Source organism: Manis pentadactyla, chromosome 10 (genome assembly GCF_030020395.1).
Source record: "Manis pentadactyla isolate mManPen7 chromosome 10, mManPen7.hap1, whole genome shotgun sequence".
Classification (NCBI taxonomy): domain Eukaryota; kingdom Metazoa; phylum Chordata; class Mammalia; order Pholidota; family Manidae; genus Manis; species Manis pentadactyla.
This window is the reverse complement of record NC_080028.1, coordinates 106,473,021-106,493,324: the sequence shown is the minus strand read 5'-3', so window position 1 is coordinate 106,493,324 and position 20,304 is coordinate 106,473,021. Positions and strand designations below refer to the sequence as shown.

The 20,304-nt window shown below is 38.1% G+C and overlaps 1 protein-coding gene across 7 annotated transcripts in view; it reads left to right on the top strand.

Moving 5' to 3' along the window:
- The first annotated feature begins 11,878 nt into the window (after positions 1–11,878).
- LOC118933319 (sestrin-3-like) overlaps positions 11,879–20,304 on the top strand; it is a 63,850-nt gene continuing 55,424 nt past the window's right edge. For 3 of the 7 annotated variants that reach the window (XR_008992268.1, XR_008992267.1, XM_057487514.1), the window contains exon 1: positions 11,879–12,654. Coding sequence is in view for 1 of the 7 variants with exons in the window: in XM_057487514.1 (XP_057343497.1) it covers positions 12,526–12,654 (129 nt within the window). In the remaining 6 variants the exon portion in view is untranslated. Of the gene's footprint in view, positions 12,655–18,658; positions 19,304–19,755; positions 19,821–20,304 lie in introns of all 7 variants that reach the window. The other 4 variants (XR_008992272.1, XR_008992271.1, XR_008992270.1 and 1 more) reach the window with 2 other exon arrangements.

The window sequence follows — 20,304 nt, the reverse complement described above, 5'->3', positions numbered from 1 at the left end:
TGTTACTCTGTGTCTTTTGATTGGTGCATTCAACCCATTAACATTTAGGGTGACTATTGAAAGATATGTACTTTTTGCCATTGCAGGCTTTAAATTCGTGGTTACCAAAGGTTCAAGGTTAGCCTCTTTAGTACCTTATTGCCTAACTTAGCTCGCTTATTGAGCTGTTATATACACTGTCTGGAGATTCTTTTCTTCTCTCCCTTCTTGTTCCTCCTCCTCGATTCTTCATATGTTGGGTGTTTTGTGCTGTGCTCCTTCTAGGAGTGCTCCCATCTAGAGCAGTCCCTGTAAGATGTTCTGTAGAGGTGGTTTGTGGAAAGCAAATTCCCTCAGCTTTTGTTTGTCTGGGAATTGTTTAATCCCACCATCATATTTGAATGATAGTCGTGCTGGATACAGTATCCTTGGTTCAAGGCCCTTCTGTTTCATTGTATTAAATATATCATGCCATTCTCTTCTGGCCTGTAGGGTTTCTGTTGAGAAATCTGACGTTAGCCTGATGGGTTTTCCTTTATAGGTGACCTTTTTCTCTCTAGCTGCCTTTAACACTCTTTCCTTGTCCTTGATCTTTGCCATTTTAATTATTATGTGTCTTGGTGTTGCCCTTCTTGGATCCTTTCTGTTGGGGGTTCTGTGTATTTCCGTGGTCTGTTCGATTACTTCCTCCCCCAGTGTGGGGAAGTTTTCAGCAATTATTTCTTCTAAGATACTTTCCATCTCTTTTCCTCTCTCTTCTTCTTCTGGAACCCCTATAATACGGATATTGTTCCTTTTGGATTGGTCACACAGTTCTCTTAATATTGTTTCATTCCTGGAGATCCTTTTGTCTCTCTCTATGTCAGCTTCTATGCGTTCCTGTTCTCTGATTTCAATTCCATCAATGGCCTCTTGCATTCTATCCATTCTGCTTATAAACCCTTCCAGAGTTTGTTTCATTTCTGCGATCTCCTGTCTGGCATCTGTGATCTCTTTCCGGACTTCATCCCATTTTTCTTGCGTATTTCTCTGCATCTCTGTCAGTATGTTTATGATTCTTATTTTGAATTCTTTGTCAGGAAGACTGGTTAGGTCTGTCTCCTTCTCTGGTGTTGTCTCTGTGATCTTTGTCTGCCTGTAGCTTTGCCTTTTCATGGTGATAGGAATAGTCTGCAGAACTGGGACGAGTGACGGCTGGAAGGACTTCCTTTCTTGTTGGTTTGTTCCTGGGAGAACAGCGACCTCTAGTGGCTTGTGCTGTGCAGCTGCGCGCAGACAGGGTTTCTGCTTCCTGCCCGGCTGCTATGGAGTTAATCTCCGCTGTTGCTGTGGGCGTGGCCTGGCTCGGGCAGCTACTCCAAAATGGTGGAGTCGCGTTGGAGCAGGAGCTGCTGGGAGGCTATTTATCTCCGTAAGGGGCCTCCCTGCTCCCTGCAGCCCAGGGGTTAGGGTGCCCAGAGATCCCGGATTCCCTACCTCTGGATTAAGTGACCCGCCCTGCCCCTTTAAGACTTCCAAAAAGCACCCGCCAAAACAAAACAACGACCACAAAAAAAAACAAGAAAAAAAATTTTTTTAATTAAAAAAAAAAAAATTTTTTAATTAAAAAAAAAAAAAGGTGGTCGTTCGTTTTTCTTTATTCTCCGGTGCCAGCCTCAGGCCTCTGCTCACCGGTCTTTCTGCCCTGTTTCCCTAGTATTGGGGTCCCTGTCCCTTTAAGACTTCCAAAAAGCGCTCGCCAAAACAAAGCAGCAAAAAGTTCAAAAAAAAAAAAAAAATGGTCGCGCGCTTTTCTTATGTCCTCTGTCGCCCAGCCTCCAGTGCCTGCTCACTGTTCTTGCTGCCCTGTTTTCCCAGTATCGAGGGCCTTGCACTCTGGCCCGGATGGCTGGGGCTGGGTGTTCGGCAGCCCTGGGCTCCGTCTCCCTCCCGCTCTGCCTGCTCTTCTCCCGCCGGGAGCTGGGGGGAGGGGCGCTCGGCTCCCGCGGGCCGGGGCTTGTATCTTACCCCCTTCGCGAGGCGCTGGGTTCTCTCAGGTGCGGATGTGGTCTGGATATTGTCCTGTGTCCTCTGGTCTTTATTCTAGGAAGGGTTGTCTTTGTTATATTTTCATAGATATATGTTGTTTTGGGAGGAGATTTCCGCTGCTCTACTCACGCCGCCATCTTCCGCCCCTCTACTCTATGTCTTTTGATTGGTGCATTCAGTCCATTTACATTTATGGTGATTATTGAAAGGTATGAATTTATTGCCATTGCAGGCTTTAAGTTTGTGGTTACCAAAGGTTTAGGGTTAGCTTCTTTACTATCTTACTGTCTAACTTAACTCGCTTGTTAAGCTATTATAAACACAGTCTGATGATTCTTTATTTGTCTCCCTTCTTATTCCTCCTCCTCCCTTCTTCATATGTTGGGTGTTTTGTTCTGTGCTCTTTTTAGGAGTGCTCCCATCTAGAGCAGTCCCTGTAGGATGCCCTGTAGAGGTGGTTTGTGGGAGGCAAATTCCCTCAACTTTTGCTTGTCTGGGAATTGTTTAATCCCTCCTTCATATTTAAATGATATTCGTGCTGGATACAGTAGTCTTGGTTTGAGGCCCTTCTGTTTCATTGCATTAAGTATATCATGCCATTCTCTTCTGGCCTGTAGGGTTTCTGTTGAGAAGTCTGATGATAGCCTGATGGGTTTTCCTTTGTAGGTAACCTTTTTTTTCTCTCTGGCTGCCTTTAATACTTTGTCCTTGTCTTTGATCTTTGCCATTTTAATTATTATGTGTCTTGGTGTTGCCCTCCTTGGATCCCTTGTCATGGGAGTTCTGTGTACCTCTGTGGTCTGAGAGGCCATTTCTTCCCCTAGTTTGGGTAAGTTTTCAGCAATTATTTCTTCAAAGACATTTTCTATCCCCTTTTCTCTCTCTACTTCTTCTGGAATACCTATAATTCGTATATTGTTCCTTTTCGTTTGGTCACTCAGCTCTCTTAAAATTCTTTCATTCCTGGAGATCCTTTTATCTCTCTCTGCATCAACTTCTCTGCGTTCCTGTTCTCTGTTTTCTAGTCCATTAATGGTCTCTTGCATCGCGTCCATTCTGTTTTGAAGTCCTTCCAGAGCTTGTTTTATTTCTGAATTCTCCTTCCTTAGTTCTTGCATATTTCTCTGCAAGTCCACCAGCATGGTTATGACTTTTGTTTTGAATTCTTTTTCAGGAAGACTGGCTAAATCTATCTCCCCAGATTCCTTCTCAGGGGAAGATGTAGCAGATGCCGAAGCTGTCTGGGTTAGTCTTGTCTGGATCATATTTTTTTGCTTTTTCATGTTGACAGGTGCTATTGACTGACAGCTGGGAGGGCCAAAATTTTCACTTGCTACTGGCCTTTCTTTACTGGGACAACTGCGACCCCTAGTGGCTTGTGTTGGGTAATTGCATGTAGAGTGGGTCTTTGTGTCTTGCCTGGCCGGAAGGGAGAAATTTCCCTTTCTGTGGGCGGAGTTTGTCTCAGGCTGCTTCTCTGCTTTCGCAGCGCCCGGAGGGATAATGGATGGAGGGGCTGCTTGACTGTTTACCTCCGTGAGGGGTCTCAGAGCTGTTGCCCAGGGGGTTAGTGCACCTGGTTTTCCCTGTAATATTCAACTGCTGTACTGTGACCTGGGTTGTTTCCATCAAGCTGTTAAGTCCCTGTCCCTTTAAGACTTTCAAAAAGCCCCCGCTTTTCTTTGTCACAGGGGCATCAGCTTCGGCACCTGCTCAGAGGTTTTACTGCCCTGTTCCCCCAGTATCCAGGGCCCTCTGCCCACACACTGTGTCTGTGCTCTGGTGGGGGTGGCTGGGGCTGGGTGTTCAGCAGTCCTGGGCTCCGTCTCCCTCCCGCTCTGCCTATTGTTCTCCCGCCGGGAGCTGGGGGGAGGGGTGTTTGGGTCCCGCCGGGCCCAGGGCTTGTATCTTACCCCTTTCACCAGTCGCTGGGTTCTCGCTGGTGTAGCTGCAGTCTGGCCACTGTCCTGCGTCTTCTGGTCTCTCTTTTAGGGCTAGTTGTGTTTGTTGTATTTTCAAAAGTATATATGTTTTTGGGAGGAGATTCCCACTGTCCTGCTCATGCCGCCATGTTGGCTCCACCCTCCTGATAAAATTTGTTATCCATTTAGCAAACTAAAAATTGTGGGGGGTAATTTTAATTGAATAAAATGCACTAACCCAAAACCTTCAGTAAAAATCATACTTAACAATGAAAATTTGAAAACTTTCCCATTAAGATCAGGAGGAAGACAAGGAAGCCTATGATCTCACTGGATGTCCGACCTGACATAAGGCAGCAAGGGGAAAAAAGGAGTGGGAAAAAGACTGGGAAGGAGAGAGAAAGCTATCCTTATTCATAGATATGACTGTCTACATAAAAAATCCCAAAGAGTTATAAGTTAACTATTTTAATTAATAAGAGGGTTTAGCACAGTCTCTGCATTTAAAATACAATATATAAAAAACCATTATACTTACATATACCAGCAACAAACAATTGGACAAATTAAGAAAGATGCACTTATTAAAGCATTAAAAATTGAGCAGCACCTAAGGCTAAAACTAACAAAAATTTACAAGATTTCTATAGAAACAATAATATAAATTTACTTAGAAGCAATTAAAGAAGACCTAATAAATGGGAAGACATAACCTGTTAATATATTTGAAGACTCAATATTGTAGAACTGTCAATTCCTTCTTAAATTGAAATTCAGTTATCCCAAAAGTAATTTTGTAAAACATGACATTTAAGATTTTATATTTAAGTGCAAAAGGCCAAGGAGAGCCTAGCACTCAGAAGAGAGGGACAAGGCCACACTTGCTTCACAGGATTATTCCAAGAGCCTCTATCACACCATGCATAGAATGAATTTCTGATGGGCCTGTGAAAGGCATGACTATAAACCCTTCAGAAGATAGTATCTGACAATACCAATGTAACCTCAAAGTAGGGAAGAATTTCTTAAGAAATACCATGCACTAAGCAAAAAGGAAAAGACTGATAAACTGAATTACCCTAATACTAATTGTTTTGCAGATCAAAATATACCAAAAAGAAAAGCCAAGAAGTGGAAAATAGATATGTAGCACAAATAGTCACAGAGAACTGGGGCCCAAAGTATTAAGAACTCATAGAAATCAATCTAAAAAGAAGATAATTCAGTAGAAAAACTTTAACAGATATCTCACAAAAGAAAAAATTCAAGTGAACAATAAACATAAATAAAGTGATTAACAATGAAGGAAAAGCAAATTAAGACCTCCATAAGATATCACTATAAACCCACCAGATTACCTAGAATTGAAAAGTTGGACAATATCAAGTGTGGTGAGATTACAGAACAAGAACTCAAAGTGCTGATGGGATGTAGAAATGAAATGTATACCCATGCACCTCTACACATTTACAAAAATGTACATAGTGGCATTATTTGTAATATCACCATACTGGAAACATAATTATTAGAATAAATTATACTGTGTATTTTTTTAATTGAACACTTTATTGTAGAATTAGAAAGAAGAACAAATAATATAAATCTAAGAAAAGCTGGTGGGAGGAATAAGTGACATTAAGATTAGAAATTAATGAATTGGTTAGTATTTGTAAAAGCTCAATGGTAAATAGATCCAAAAAGATAGACCCCTGCAAAAGCAAAGCTAATCGAGAGGGAAAAAAGCGTATGTGGTAGGAATAAGGGAAAAAGTAGAAATAAGAAAAAAGGTATAGTAACCTAATATTTCAGGAAAATACATGATATTAAAAGAAAGCTAAATAATTTTAAAATATTTTAATTGACATCACTGAAAAAAGTAACAACTATGGAAGAAACTGGAAATAATTTTTTAAATTAATAAATAATCATTCTTCCTCCCAAGCTGTTGGGCCCAGATGTCCTCATGGGGGTAGCTTGGTGTTGGGAATCAGGGTGCAGAGTATAAACAGCCCAGCATACTGTGTATTTTTACCCAGTTAAATTCTATATAGTATACAACAGCTATATGAAAGCAAAACATAAAAGAAAGCATATGATTCATTTACATAAACATTTTGAACATTTTACATGATTGATTTACATAAACATTTTGAACATTTATATAAAGTTCAAAAATTAGAAAGATTATATATCATTTAGAAATGAGTACATAGGCATTTATTGAAATTTATTTGGGAGCTTTACAGTTAATTTTATGAAAGTCCAACATTTTTTTAAAAGAATGTGTATTTCTTTTGTTTTGGTTGAAGGATTTTATATACATATATAAATGCGACATATAAATATATATTCAAATATAAACACAGTAAACATATGTATCTATGCACACAATGCATCAATGTTGCTAATTTGTTTAATCTGGGAGAGACTGCCATTAAAAAATATTCCCACCATTACAGATTTGTCGTTTAATCTTTTAATTCTTTATTATTGCTTCAAAATTTCCAGACCATGCAATTAGTTATATATATGTTCATGATTTAATGTTTTCCTACATTTTTCTTTGAAATGCAGTAAGACGCTCCACAAATGTCCTTGTTAATGCTACTCAAAGAATACTTTCAATAACTAATTTTGTACACAAAGTTTTTTGTTGTTTTTTAGTATTTGCCTGGTAAGTCTTTTCCTATCCCTTTATTTTCTATATTTTAGTTCTTTCATTTTAACTGTTTTTTTAATATGCTTGCTTTTAATTGTCTTAGTAATAATGGAGTGGCCACCAAGTGATAGGTAGCTATGTGCTTGGATTGGGTAAGAGGTGGTTAAATTATAATATTATCTAGTAATCTAGCCTGGACCATCAGCAAATTTCATCATTTTGCGGCTGTTCCAGGTAATCATCTCTCTGGGTCCCAAAGCATTTTCAATTAAAATCAGGATTTGTTGGTAGAAGGCAAGCTACTTTATTTTTCTATCCTTTTCACTTATCAAATTAGATTAAAGCACCAGCTTTTTATATTAGAAAATTAATCATTTTTAGGTTAAAAATAGAGCAGATGCTATCATTTATACTACTTTAAGTGTAATTTCTAACTTGTGAGCATTGAGTTTTTTTCCTCCATTTTCTTACTAAAAGCCTCAAGCAAAATTTTCACATTTTGTGGGCTGGTAACTTTGTAATGAAAGGGTTTACTAGAATTGGAGAAAGTGATTCAATTAGAAGAGGGGGAAGTGGATTAAATTAGAGTTGTGACTAGATTCAGGGTGGGGCTGACTGAATTAGAATTTTGATGGTATGTATAGAACCTAATAATCACATGATTTTCATTTAGAGATTCTTTCCTGAAAAGAAATCTTCTTTCTGTGTCTTGGCATATCTCCATTGCAAATCTGAATTTCAGACTAGCAGAATGTTAATCATTTTTTTCCTTTAAAATATGTAAGAGGTTAAGACAATAACTTTTTACATAAAAATGTGACTTTCTCCTGTTAGAACTCATTCATTCATTCACTCATTCACACATTTGAAAATCGTTATGGGCACCTATTGGTGCCAGGCACTGTCTCAGATGCTTGGCTTACGTCACTGGGCAATACAAAGATTCTTGTGTTTGTAGAATTTATATTCTGTATGGGACAGAGAAAGAAAGAATAAAACAAATTTATATAGGATTGAATAAGGATCATACTTTACAGGATCACGGATGATATGTGCTACACAAAAAAGAAAAGTAGAACAGGTTAAGGTAGAAAAGGAGTACAGGAGGTTGGGGACCAAGGTAGAGGATGGCTGAAACTTTAAATAGGGCTGTCATGGTTGGTTGACCTGATTTGAACAAAGACTTGAGTAAGACAAGTAAGAGTATTCTTGGCTGAGGAAATGGCTAGTGCAAAGGCCCTAAGACAGGAGCTATGTTCAGACAACACCAAGAGAGGCACAAGCAACACAGGAAGTCAACTAGATAGGGGAGAGTCTTGTAGGTTAGTGTGAGTCCTTTGACTTTTACTGTAAGGGGAATGGGGAGCCAATGCCTCCCCACTGTCTGACTCTATCCCCTTTTCTCCCAATCCCATTCAATAATATTATTAATTTAAAAGAATTATTACCAGTTTGATGCTGTAATGTGGTAATTCATTGTTAGTTTACTTTCATTTTCATAATATGGAGGTTGAGTGTCTTTTATGTTTGTTGTCTATTTGCAATTGCTGTTTCTGGATGGCTTCTTTATATTCTTTGCCTTTTTTTTACTGGTTGTATTTATGTGTATTACTATTAGTAATAGTACTAGTAGTAGTAAAGTTTTGTATGTTATAGGCATAACAGAATTTACCTAATTGAATATTTATCTTTTGACTTAATTTGGGCATCTTCTGCCATAAAATTAAATTTTTATATAGATAAAATTTTTTTTTTTAAATAATTATTTTTTATTGAAGGGTAGTTGACGCACAGTATTACATTACATTAGTTTCAAGTGTACAACACAGTGGTAGAACATTTATATACATAATTCTAGGTTCCAGCTATATAGATAAAATTTTTAAGTTATTTCTCTTATAGCTCTTAGGTGTCCTGCCTTGATCAAAAGGTCTTTACAAAAAAACCCTAGGTTGTACAAATAGTCTCTTAAATTTCCTTTTTAAATGTTTATAGTTTTGTTTTCTTTTGGATGTTTAATTCAACTGGATATATAGTGTTTGTATAAGCACTGGAGCTGGAATTCCTACATCCTGCCATAAGAATAATCAGTTTTGTAATTACAGCTATTATATAAAACATCCTTTTCACATTGATTAAAATAGTAACATTGTCATATTAAAATGAAGGAACATTTTTTTTGACAGTTGCCTAATGATTTATTCATTCCCTTTTGTGAAGCTTACATTGTAGGCATGTTTAGGCTAAATTTTCTTTTTCTTCTTTTCCTTTTTTTTTTTTTTTTAAATGCATGTTTTTATTTGTTAAATATACTTATTCTTTTAAATTAAGATTAAATTCACTTTAAATGTTTTCCAAAAATGATCAAAAAACCTTCATTTACTTAATTTTCTAAAGGTTAAAAGACCCAATTACAGAGAACACTCTTATTCACCACTTATTTAACAAATATTAACATTTTTTTCTTTATTTTCTTTTCATGCAATAGAATATGACAGATGAAACCCAAGTCTCCTCGGTACCTTCTTCGATAGTTCTTATACTTAGTCCTATTCTCCTCCTTTCCGAGAGGTAAACATTATAATGAATATTAACTTTTCATGTTTTTAATTTTCTAATACACGTACATTTGTAAAGTGTTGCTTTCTCTTTTATGCACAAGTGCTTTATTATACTGTAACTTGCATTTGTCATTCAACATTCTGAGATCTGTCCATGTAGATATAACTGATCTGATTTTGTACAGTGTTCTATTGTTTAAATATGTCACAATACTTAATCCATTATTTTATCCAGTGACGATTTGTTTTCAGTTCTGTGAACTGGCTGTTCACATCCTTTTACCTGTATTTTTATTGGGTCTCTGTCCTTTCAGTTCTGTAACTTCTTTATATAATTTGTATGTCAATTAACTGTTGACACTTTAGGTTACAAATACTTTTTCCTACTATGTGTCTTATCTTTTATTTATGCTTGTATTTTAAATTTTAATGCAAATGCATCAATCTTAGTCATTTGCTTTTTTAAGCAGTTTTTTCCTACATTCAGGTCACAAAGATATTGTTTTCTTTCAAAAGGTGAAGTTTTGCTTTTCATGTTTAGACTTTTAATTTCTAGAGTGCAACATTTTTATGGTATACAGTAATGATCTACCATAACGTGTTTTTCCAAACTGAAAAGGCAGTAGTCCCAACACTGCTTCTGAAGGTCTCTGTACTAATTTCCTAGGGCTACTGTAACAAGGTACTACAAATTGGGTGGTGAAATAATAAAAACTTATTCTCTCATAGGGTGGCTGGAAGTCTGAAATCAAGGTGTCAGCGGGGCCATGCTCTCTCTGAAGCCTCTAGGCAAGAATGCGTTCCATGCCTTTCCTTAGCTTCTGGTGGTGGCTGCTGATCCTTGATGTTTCTCAGCTGCAAGCAGCGTAACTCCAATCTCTGCCTCCGCCGTCACATGGCATTTTCCCTTTGTGCGTCTGGGTGTCTGTGTCTCTTCTCCGAGCCGGGGTGGCCATTGCCCTTTGCCGTCCCACCGGGCCCCACCCGGCAGACACCTGGAGGCCCGGCCTTCTTTTCCTTTTTGAAGGAGCATTTTTTAAGGCTAAGAAATACTACACCATATCCAAAAGCTGGTAAGAATGATCTGAAAGGGATGGATTCATAGATAATGAAAGATAGTAAATATAGCAGGATGCCAGTTACTAAGAAAGCTAGAGAACTTGGAACCCAGAGAACAAAGGAGAGGGTTTGGGGTCACTACATATGGAAAACTGAGGGTATGGGCAAACTCAAAGGCAGCTTGGTAGGTTTGCCTGAGGGGAGATAAGTAGTCCTTGTTTAAGAGCTGCTTTTCCCAGAGAAGTCAGAACATCATCGACTCCTGGGAAAGACGGTCAGGAGGGAAAAGTGGGTGGAAGAGGTGTGTAGATTTGAGCAAAGGGGAATGTGGGAAATCATATTATTGCAGAGTGGGAATAAAAAATTAAGAGTATAAGAGGATTAGCAAGAGAATTAAGGGCTCAAATAGATTTTTTGTATTAATGGGTTTAAAATGAGAATTCTTGGGAGGTTATATAAGATCTTTGCCAGCAAAGGCAGCTGATAGGATGAATTTTAAGTTTTTAATAAACTTAATTTTAGTTTCTTTTTCTAATATTTTCAAAACATTTAAGCCAAAAGCTTTGTAATTTTCTTATTAGCACTTTCAAATCACTTACATAAACTTTTTACTTAATACTTATTAACACTTTAATTTTATTATTTCTTATTAATACTTTCAGACCATTAAGTCAAAGCTTTAAATTTTGTGGACTGATTATTTGTTGCTATTAATGAAATTACAGGAGTGGTTATTTAATCATGGTTGGTTATCAAAAGATTAGGTGATGGGCTAGATGTTAAATGAGTCAGGGTCATTAATTCAGAGCTGATAAAGGCCACTGGAACAATAACCAAGGGTATTTTCTGTTATGGTGTCAGCACCTTGTCATTATTACTTCATTTCTCCACTTCATAGTGCAACAATCATTCATTCATTCAACAAATACTTACTCAGCACCTATTATGTGCCACGCACTGTTCTATATGCGGAGAATATACAGGTAAACAAGAGACAAGGTTCCTGTTTTCCTGGAACTTATGTTCTAATACAGGAAGATAGACAATAATAATAAAATAATATTAATAATAATAACAGCTAACATTTAGCAAGTATTGTTTGTTGAGACAGTTTTAAGCACTTTATAAGTATTCGTTTGATTCTTACATCATTGTAAGGTAGAGACTAGATTTATCTTCATTCTGTACATGAGGAAACTGAGGGCACAGAAAAGGAAAATAACCTGCCTAAGGTCACAGAGCTAGCAGAGGGCAGAGCTGGAATTTCAAACCAAGAGAGTCAGGCTGTAGAGCTCTTTCTCTTAATGACTTTGCTATGCTTCCTCTCAAACAAGAAAAATGGTAGTAAACAATGAACAGAGTAAGTTCAGGATTGTTTAGTACTATGAAAAAATAATAAAGGGTGATGCAATGGTATTTTTGTGTTGGAGGTGAAAATGTAGATATGAGGGAAAAACTCATGGAGGTGACATCTGAGCTGAGACCTGAAAGATGGTGATCTGTTATCGTGGGACACAGGCAGCAGAGCAAAGACAGCACAGTGGAATCTTTCCTTGTTTGTGAAACAGAAATGCCCAGCTGGCTGTAGCTAGGGCTTAGTATGTAAGAGTGAGTGATTGGAAGTGAAGTCGGACATAAGTCAGGAACAAGAGCCCATGAGGCCTCTGGTCACTTTAAGGAATTTGATTTTTTATTCTAAAATCACTAGATTTTTATGCAGAGAAGCAACATCACCTGATTCATAACTTTGAAAGACCAGTCTCACTGCTATATTGACTTTAGGACAAAAGTGGAAGCGGGAACACCTCCCCTCCCACTAGAACTTAGGCTTCTTTAAAAACAAAACGTTTAACCAACAATACAAATACAACTTTTGCTTTGAAGACTAATATTTTTGCAGGAATAGTAGCTTTATAAAGATCGTGGTTGCCCCCGTATATATTTGTTCTTTCTTCAAATCCAATTAAATGAAAATACTAGTTACTCAGCCCAACTCTCTAGGCTTGTTGGGTCTAGCTCAGCAGAAACGAAGCAGGAGCCGGTGGATCTATTAGTTGGGTGCAATCCTTTTCTACACTCTCTGTCGCTCGCCGGAGATGTGGAGTCGGCTACCCGGAGCTTTCTGTCCACGAAAGGGTCTAGGAGGGGATCGGAGAAGAATAAGACGGAAGAGACCTTTAGGTACACAGCCGTGCTCAGAGCCTTCTCTAAAGCACTGGTTTCAAACGCCCGGCCTCTCGAACGCCTAGGCTCGAACCCAACCGTCGTCACGCCAACGTACACCTCGGCTTCCGCGGATTGGTGGCTGCCTCCGCCTATGACATGCGTTGGAAGAGCCCGGGTTTGCTTCGGTGTCTTGGGCTTCGGCGCAGGGGTTTCTGGGAGTCGCGAGTCGTCGTGGTGTCTGTGTGAAGTGCGGAGGTCGCTCGGTGGGACCTCGGCCAACGTGAGTGACAGGAGGCTGGCGGATTGTCTTCCTTGTCCACGTGGGGCGGAAAGGGCGGTGGGTTCGTGGTTGGCGGCGAGGGTGCTCGGGAGCTGCGGGCAGCGGCGGAGTCCGGCGGCTGTCGGGCGCAGCGTCGAGGGAAGGCAGCTGTGCGGGCGGCTGAGCGGGGTTCACCCGCCTCGCCCCACAGCGGCCATCTGAATTTCTTCTTTGGAGAACTGCGTGGGCCGCGGGCGGCGGGCGGGGTAGGAGGGGGCGGCGTGCCGGACCTCCGCGGGCTGTTGGCGGCGGCCGGCGTGGGAGCGGAGCGTCCGGGGTTGCACCGCGCTTCTCTCGTCCGGCGGCCGGCCTGTGCCTGCAGTCCGGGCCGGAAAGGAACTGGAGAGGCGGCTCCAACTTAATGCCCACGCGATGCCATCCTACCCCGCGGCTCTGCAAGGGTCGGGGTGGAAGGCGGACCCGGTCATCGCACTTTGACACCCCACGCCGGCTCGTGTTAGTCTGCAGGAATCAGCGCGCGGGCTGCCGATTGCTTTCCAGGGGCTGAAGGAAGTTCGCTCCGGTATTGTTCCGTTTGCTTGGCTTCATAGCTCCGCTGAGTGGTATGGGGTGGAGGGTGGGGCGGAGGGAATGAAAAGATTTATCTTAAGACCGATAAAAGCTTTATCAGACATTAACAGCCTCCACTCGGTAATATAATCGGTTTATTTTTCTCCAAACTCTGTCTTTCCATTTCACTAAATGGAAACATTAGTTGAGGCGCTGCTGCTTGTCCAGTACAAATGAATTAAAATTGCTGAACTGGACAAATGCACCGGGACTGAAAGACTGAAATGAATACGCACCGTTCTTAGTCAATTTCTCTAAATACCGTTCAGTTGGGGTTGTTCTGTGTATATTAAAAATAGAAAGAAAACACGTAAATAAGCAAGCCCCAATATTTGCGCTCTTTGTCCAAAAAGTCTTTTTCTTCTTCTGTGGGTCAGTCAGGCCAAATGCCAATAAAAGTTGTTTTTCAAGCCTCGTTTCCCTGCAGTAGGGCTGCCTTTTTTTTTTCCTTTCCTATTTGAGAGCCTGAAGAAAGCAAAGAGACTGCAGATTTGAAGTTGATCGAACAGTTAAATGTGCCTTAAATTGTGCTTTTTGGGTATATTTTTCTTGAAATAGTTTTTATTAAATGTGTATGTTGAGTATGTGCAGTTATTTTTTTCCATAAACTCTGGGATCAAATTACAGTTGATACTTGCTCAGCTCACTGTAGAGCAACTTAGGAGAAATGTAATGGATCAGAAGGGCAGATCAGCTTAGTTGAATGTTACCTTCAGGGCCAGATGTCTGTCACTTGAACTCAGCTTTTTAAAAAATAATGATTACTATTATTTCCTAACTTTGAAAGTGATTAAGTTATATATTTAGCATGGAGAGTGTTGAGATGTTTGCTTAAAGTCAAGCCTGATTAAGTAACAGCTAGGTTTTTTTTTTTTAAATGAATGAAGAAAAAAAGAACTATATTGACTTTTTTTTTTAATGGCTTTGGCAATTCGGTAGGCCAGTGTTTGGAGGTGATATTAGGTTTCAAAATCTATTTTGTCTTAGTTTTGAGATAACCATGGTTATGGATCCACCATATTTTGCTAGCTTTCTTTATATCTCTTAGCTTTTAAGAAATTGTTCCTATTCACCTAGAAAGAACATCCTCATTTCTAGCCATTATTGAAAGAAAGGTATATGGAAAATGGATATTCACCATTTTCATATTTTATAATTGCTATGCACACCTCTGCCAGTATTCCAATTTTTAGTTACTCCAGGGTATTTAACATTGATTCACACAGTAGCATGAAATAATTATTTTAGGTGAAAATGGGATTGTTTGAGCCAGGTATGACATGACTTGTCAACATTTGTAGCTTTTTAAGAGTGCCATTCTTAAGTGCTCTTAAAAGATACCAAGTGTTTAGCGGTTTTAAATTCTTCATTCTAAAAGTAGCATGTTAGAGTTTTTTTCTAATAAAAATTTTTTCTCGTATTTCCTTTTTGTTAGAAAGTATGTAACTCTAAAATTCTTCTATAACTCCCAAAATGTGATTCTGTGAATTTATCTGTGTTTTTCATTTAACGAACTGTTCAGTAATAACCAAATGAGTCAGAGCATTTTGAATTTTAGCTCAGTGTAGTTCATAAATGGAAGAATGAAACTCATGCATACCCACTGTGAATTACTCTTTGCTGTTATAATCTTCATTAATGATAGGGGAAGAGTCACACCTTTATATGAGGCATAAAACCTTTTTCTCTAAGTGGCTTAATTTGTTGACTTTGGGGAGAACTTCAAAAGGAACTAATTCACCTTGAAATGAAAAATTTAGTTTAACCCAGTATGTGAAAATTGAATTGTATATTGTATGAGAATCACATTTATTCCTAGAAGTGCCCTGACAATTTTGATTCGGTGTCTTCCAAAATAAAGAGATGTGGGAATTCATATATAAAGTATAAAAACCTAAAGTATATGCCTTGATTGTTTATAGTTCATGATTCGTAGTCAAGACAGAAACAGTAGGCACAACAGAAACAGTTTCTGTGATACTAGTGCTCTTGCATTATTTCCTATGCAAGAACTTGTTCACCATGAGAACTTGTTCGTTACAGAAGGTTGGAAACTGTTGAGAGTTGGACTTGATTAATGATTGTGTATGGAGTCCCCTATACAGAATCTTATTGTTGTTAACAACCATTTAATTAATAAATATGAAAGGTGCCCTCGCAGTACCACTCTTGCGCTGTCATGCCTTGAGTCCCCTGGCTGGTCCTTTCAGGTCTTCGATGATTCATCACGCCTCTTCCCTCATCTGCGGGTCAGAGACAGGGAAGGGATAAACAAAGAGACTTCTTAAACTATTGGATATACTTGATTTGGTAATCTTAAATCAGTAAAAAGAATGGAGAGGTAAACTGTATAGGGGAACAAATGAACAAACAAAACTGTCCTCAGATCTGTAACTCCTAGTAAGCCCAACTGCTCTGTTACCACTGAAATAATTCAATAACATTTTTAATAAAAGAGGAAATGCTTCTATTTACTTTGGAAAAGTTAATGAGTTTTGAAGTGGAATACATTTTACTTGAAGAAATTCCAGTGAAAACTAGATGCATTTCAAAGTGTTAGTGCCAAACTGCATTAAGAAAGGTAAGTAACTGCCCACTTATCCTCTGATAAACAAGAGGTGGCACATTACAGTGTCCTTTGAGTATTGAGCAGCTGGGAGCTAATGGAGTGAAGAAAACCTGCATTATTAACTTAATTTTAAAAATTCTTAGTATGTTTAGGTGGCTCTAGTGATACAGCTTTGTTGGCTCTTGCACTTTTCCAGTTTGCTTATATAGTCACTTACTGTGATATTTTCATGGTTTCACAAGAGAAGACACTGAAAATAAAGTGGGAAATATTTGTTGAACCATATGAACCTCATTTTTATAGTCAAAATTGTCAGTTAATAGAGAATTTATATGGTTCAATCAGAATGGAATTCTTTTGACTTGAGTTACTTAGCTATATTCTCCTTGGTTAATTAGATTTCTTATATACATATTTTTTATTTCAAAAAGCAGTTTTTTACTTAATCTGGTATTAAATGAACTGAGAGATCAAATAGTTAATTTATGAGAGCAAACCATTATGCACTGATTTTCAAGCTGCTTTTCATGGAAACTTAAGATGTTTCAGTGTCTAAAAATGCTTGAGTCAGATTACGTTTTTAAGTACATAGTAAATTATTTTAAATTATAGTTTAAAAATACCCAAAATGTTTTACCAAACTTTAACAAATTGTTTAAAAAGTTATTATTTGTTACAATATTATTTAGGCCTTGAATTAAAACTTGTTCTTCTAGCTTTGTACATATATTTGAACTTTTTTGTTTATATGGCATTGATGAGAAAGATCATCATTGATTTTGAAGGGCGTGACCTTTGAAAAAAATTCTTCTCTATACATCTATATATAGGTATTCAGGTTAGTTTTTTACTTGTAAGAAAACAAATTTATTGTTATTAGTAATTATTACTTTGTAACTAAAATATTCTGCTGCTTCCACCCCCACCAAATAAACTTCTAAAACATTACTGCAAACGCAGTGATACTGGAAACCACCAGACTGTGCTCATAGTGAGGCGTTTGATGGGTCTTTCAATTTGGGGCAAGTGAGTTAAATTCCTTGAAGCCTAGTTTTTTTCATTAAACTCCAGATAATTTCTACTTACCTTATAGGTTGCTGCATAGCTCTTGAGGTAATGTGTGTTCAAGTACTTTGTAAACTATAAAATACAACTATGTGTAAGAAAAAGACAAGCCTGTTAATTTTCTCTTTTCCCAGAGTACCTTCATTCTTTGTATGTTGTGGCAATATATTTCAATACATACTGAGTAATTTGTTTAGTCTTAATTTTTCTGTCCTTTTAAATTATCGCCTATAAATGAGAGATGAAGATACTAAGCTTTTAGTTAGGATTATCAACACACTGATTTTTGGTTTGCATATTTGTTTGTATCTACCCCATCCCCCCTTAAATAGTAATTCGGTGTGTTGCTTTGGGTTTTTCCAATAATTAAATAAAATGAAATTTCCTTTTGGACACTTCAGCAGATAAAGGAAATTAGTATTTCGTTTGAAAGGTGAAGAGTTAAGAATGAGTGTACTTAATAGAAACTGGGGCAAATCTAGGATAAAATGAAGAATTTTTAGTTATTTTAACTTAGGAGGAGAATTATGGGAGTAGTAGTCTCTTACTCTTTTCTCCCTATTTATCCTTATCTTTTTTTCTCTTTTGAAGGGATTGGGTTATAAATCAAGTTGGTCTAGGCTTTCACATTTTTTTAGAGTACCTTCCCATTCTCTGTTGATTCAACCAGAAAATTTAAGTGGCATGGCTTCTGTCATACAACTAGTAGGAAGTCCATTTAATTCTTAGTACTGCCTCTGTAATAAACAGAACTGTATTTTAATTGTCCCCTGCAGTATTGAAGCTGCCAGGGAATAGTTTTATTTCCCTCCCACACCCAGTTTTAGCATTTGTGGAATGCCTGTAGATACCTAAAACTCTCCATCTGACAAATTCTTTCTGTCAGTGGCACTGAATATTATCAGTTGTTTTCCTTGAATTTTCAGGATCACTTCACTCCATTTTTGAGAAAATGTTTATCAAAATCCTCCGTTGGCAAAAGAGTCATTCAGAGTACAAACTAGCCACATAGACTTTAATAAAATAGAGTTTCTTATACACGTGTAGTCACGTGTCTGGTAAGAGTTACCTTAAACGTACACTTGGATGCAGTGTAAACTCTTTAAAATTAAATATTCTGCACCATCTAAATCCATAGTAAGCATGTAGAATTCCTTCAGATTCCACATTGCATTTTGAACACTTCACCTTTAAGAAACTTTACTTGGCAAGTTTTGGTGTGGTATCAGAGAAGAATATTTACAGTATCTCTTTCATTTTCCAACTCTGTATCTGTGTGAGGCCAGGTTTTCCTCACATACTTTAACCAAAATGTATCACAAATTGAACGCAGAAGCAGATATGAAATTTAGCTGGCTTATATTAAACAGACACTAAGATTTGCAAAAACATAAACTTCACTCTTCTCACTTTTTTGTTTTGAAAAATAGTTGTTTTCATAAAAATAAGTGATGTTAACATGTAATGGATTTATTTAAATGAAGTAATTAAAAATTTTGTTTTAATTTCGAATACAGTAAATTTTTATTTGTATTGAGATACAATAAAGTGCGTAGGTGATAATGTACAGCTTGATGAGTTTTTACATGTAGGTAGGAACTCATGTAACCATCACCCAGATCAAGGTACCAAAATTCTTACTATTTTTTCCCCATCACCTATTTCACCCATCTTCCCATCCCCCTTCCCTTTAGGTAACCACCGTCTGTTCTCTGTGTCTGTATGAGTTTATCTCTTTTATTTGTTCATTTTATTTTTTAGGTTCCACATACAACTGAAATCATATGGTGATACAGTCAATAATATGGTCAGTTACAACACACACACAAACCAGAGTTCCTGAAAGCACTGTAGATAATACATATAAATGCAACTCTCAGGAGTGTCTTTGGGAAGATACAAGGCTAATACTACTAACAGAAAATGTGGAGAAGTCCAACCCAGTCATCTATGTTCTGTGTGGATTCACTTGCAGATGCCGCCTAGCACTTTTTCAGTGACGTCCTAGAAGCTTCTCTGTTATCACAGGAAGACTTAGGCTAACTAGGGGATGCTTTTTTCTCTAATTTTTGTGAATATCTCTTCACTTGGTAAAAACCAGGGAGGGGAAAAAAAAGAATATTCTCCTTAGTATTGTGCAACAAGTGAAGAATGGTCAGATCCAAAGATATCGTCCATTGTGCTTTAATTGGTTGGTTCTTGGCTGAAAAGGAAAGAAAGGCCTGAGTAGCCTGCTTGGCCTTTTTTTCCTGAAAGCTGAGTAGTGTGGGAGAAGCAACAGAAGAAGGGACAAGAAAGAAGTATCAATGTAGACCACCAATGATAAGGAAAAAGAAAACCACCACTGTAGACGGGCGATAGGACAGTTCTGAATGCGGGAGTCCCTACCTAGTGCAGCCCTCAGAGGTACCGGGCATTTTCATCTCGTTGGGGTGGGAGCAGGGGGGAGGCTGCACTGTGCACACAAGCCAGGGAAGACCACTGCCTGCACTTCGGTGTGGTCTTGGAGGCATGGGTGTAAGGATTCATCTACTCCGAGTGTATCTGATGAGACCTACAAATAACTGCTAGTGTGTAAACTGCTCCTTGGCCATCACTGAGGGGAGTGAGGACAGGGTTCTCCCTCTGTATGTATTGCTAGGTCAAGATGTGTAGTCATGTGTCTGGTAACAGTTACCTTAAACCTACAAGGGAATGCAGTGTAAACTCTTTAAAAATAAATATTCTACACCATCTAAATCCATAGTAAGCATGTAGAATTCCTTTTTGTCTTTCAAAATTTTCTTAAAAACTCTTGTGACATCTTCAAAAAGCCTTCCCTGAACTTCAAACTCTTTTCCTTTTCCCTCTGTCCTCAGGACTGCCATGCCACCCGTGTCTACTGCATGTATTGCACATAGAACATTGAATTATAATGAAAAATGTATGTACATCTTTTTCCCCTTCTGAGTTGCCTCTTTATGGATCTGGTTAATGGAAAGTTTAACTTTAGCCAAATAGTATTTTGATTTAAAGATATATTGCTTTTATACATATTGGCAATATATTAATATTGCACATAGTATAATCTAATAAAATGAGAACTTTTTCACTTTCCAAAATATGTTTGATGTTTGTCTGCCATGTTGTTCTTTACAGCCATATTTTGTTCTCTTTGTAAGGAATGCTTTGAGAGGTTCTGTAGCAAAAGATTATTTTGTTGTCTTTGTGACCATGGAAGTGTTCAGTTAAATATATCACATTTTGGTGGGAGTTCTGATAGGGAGCAAGAATGTTAGTCCGCCAGGAGGGTCAGGATACTGGCCTTAGCTGTTGGTCCTTCTCAACAATGTAAAAGGGCTATTGCTTTGATATGGACATACGTTCCACCTCCTGGCAACTGCTAGTGTTCTGTAATGGATGGCTAT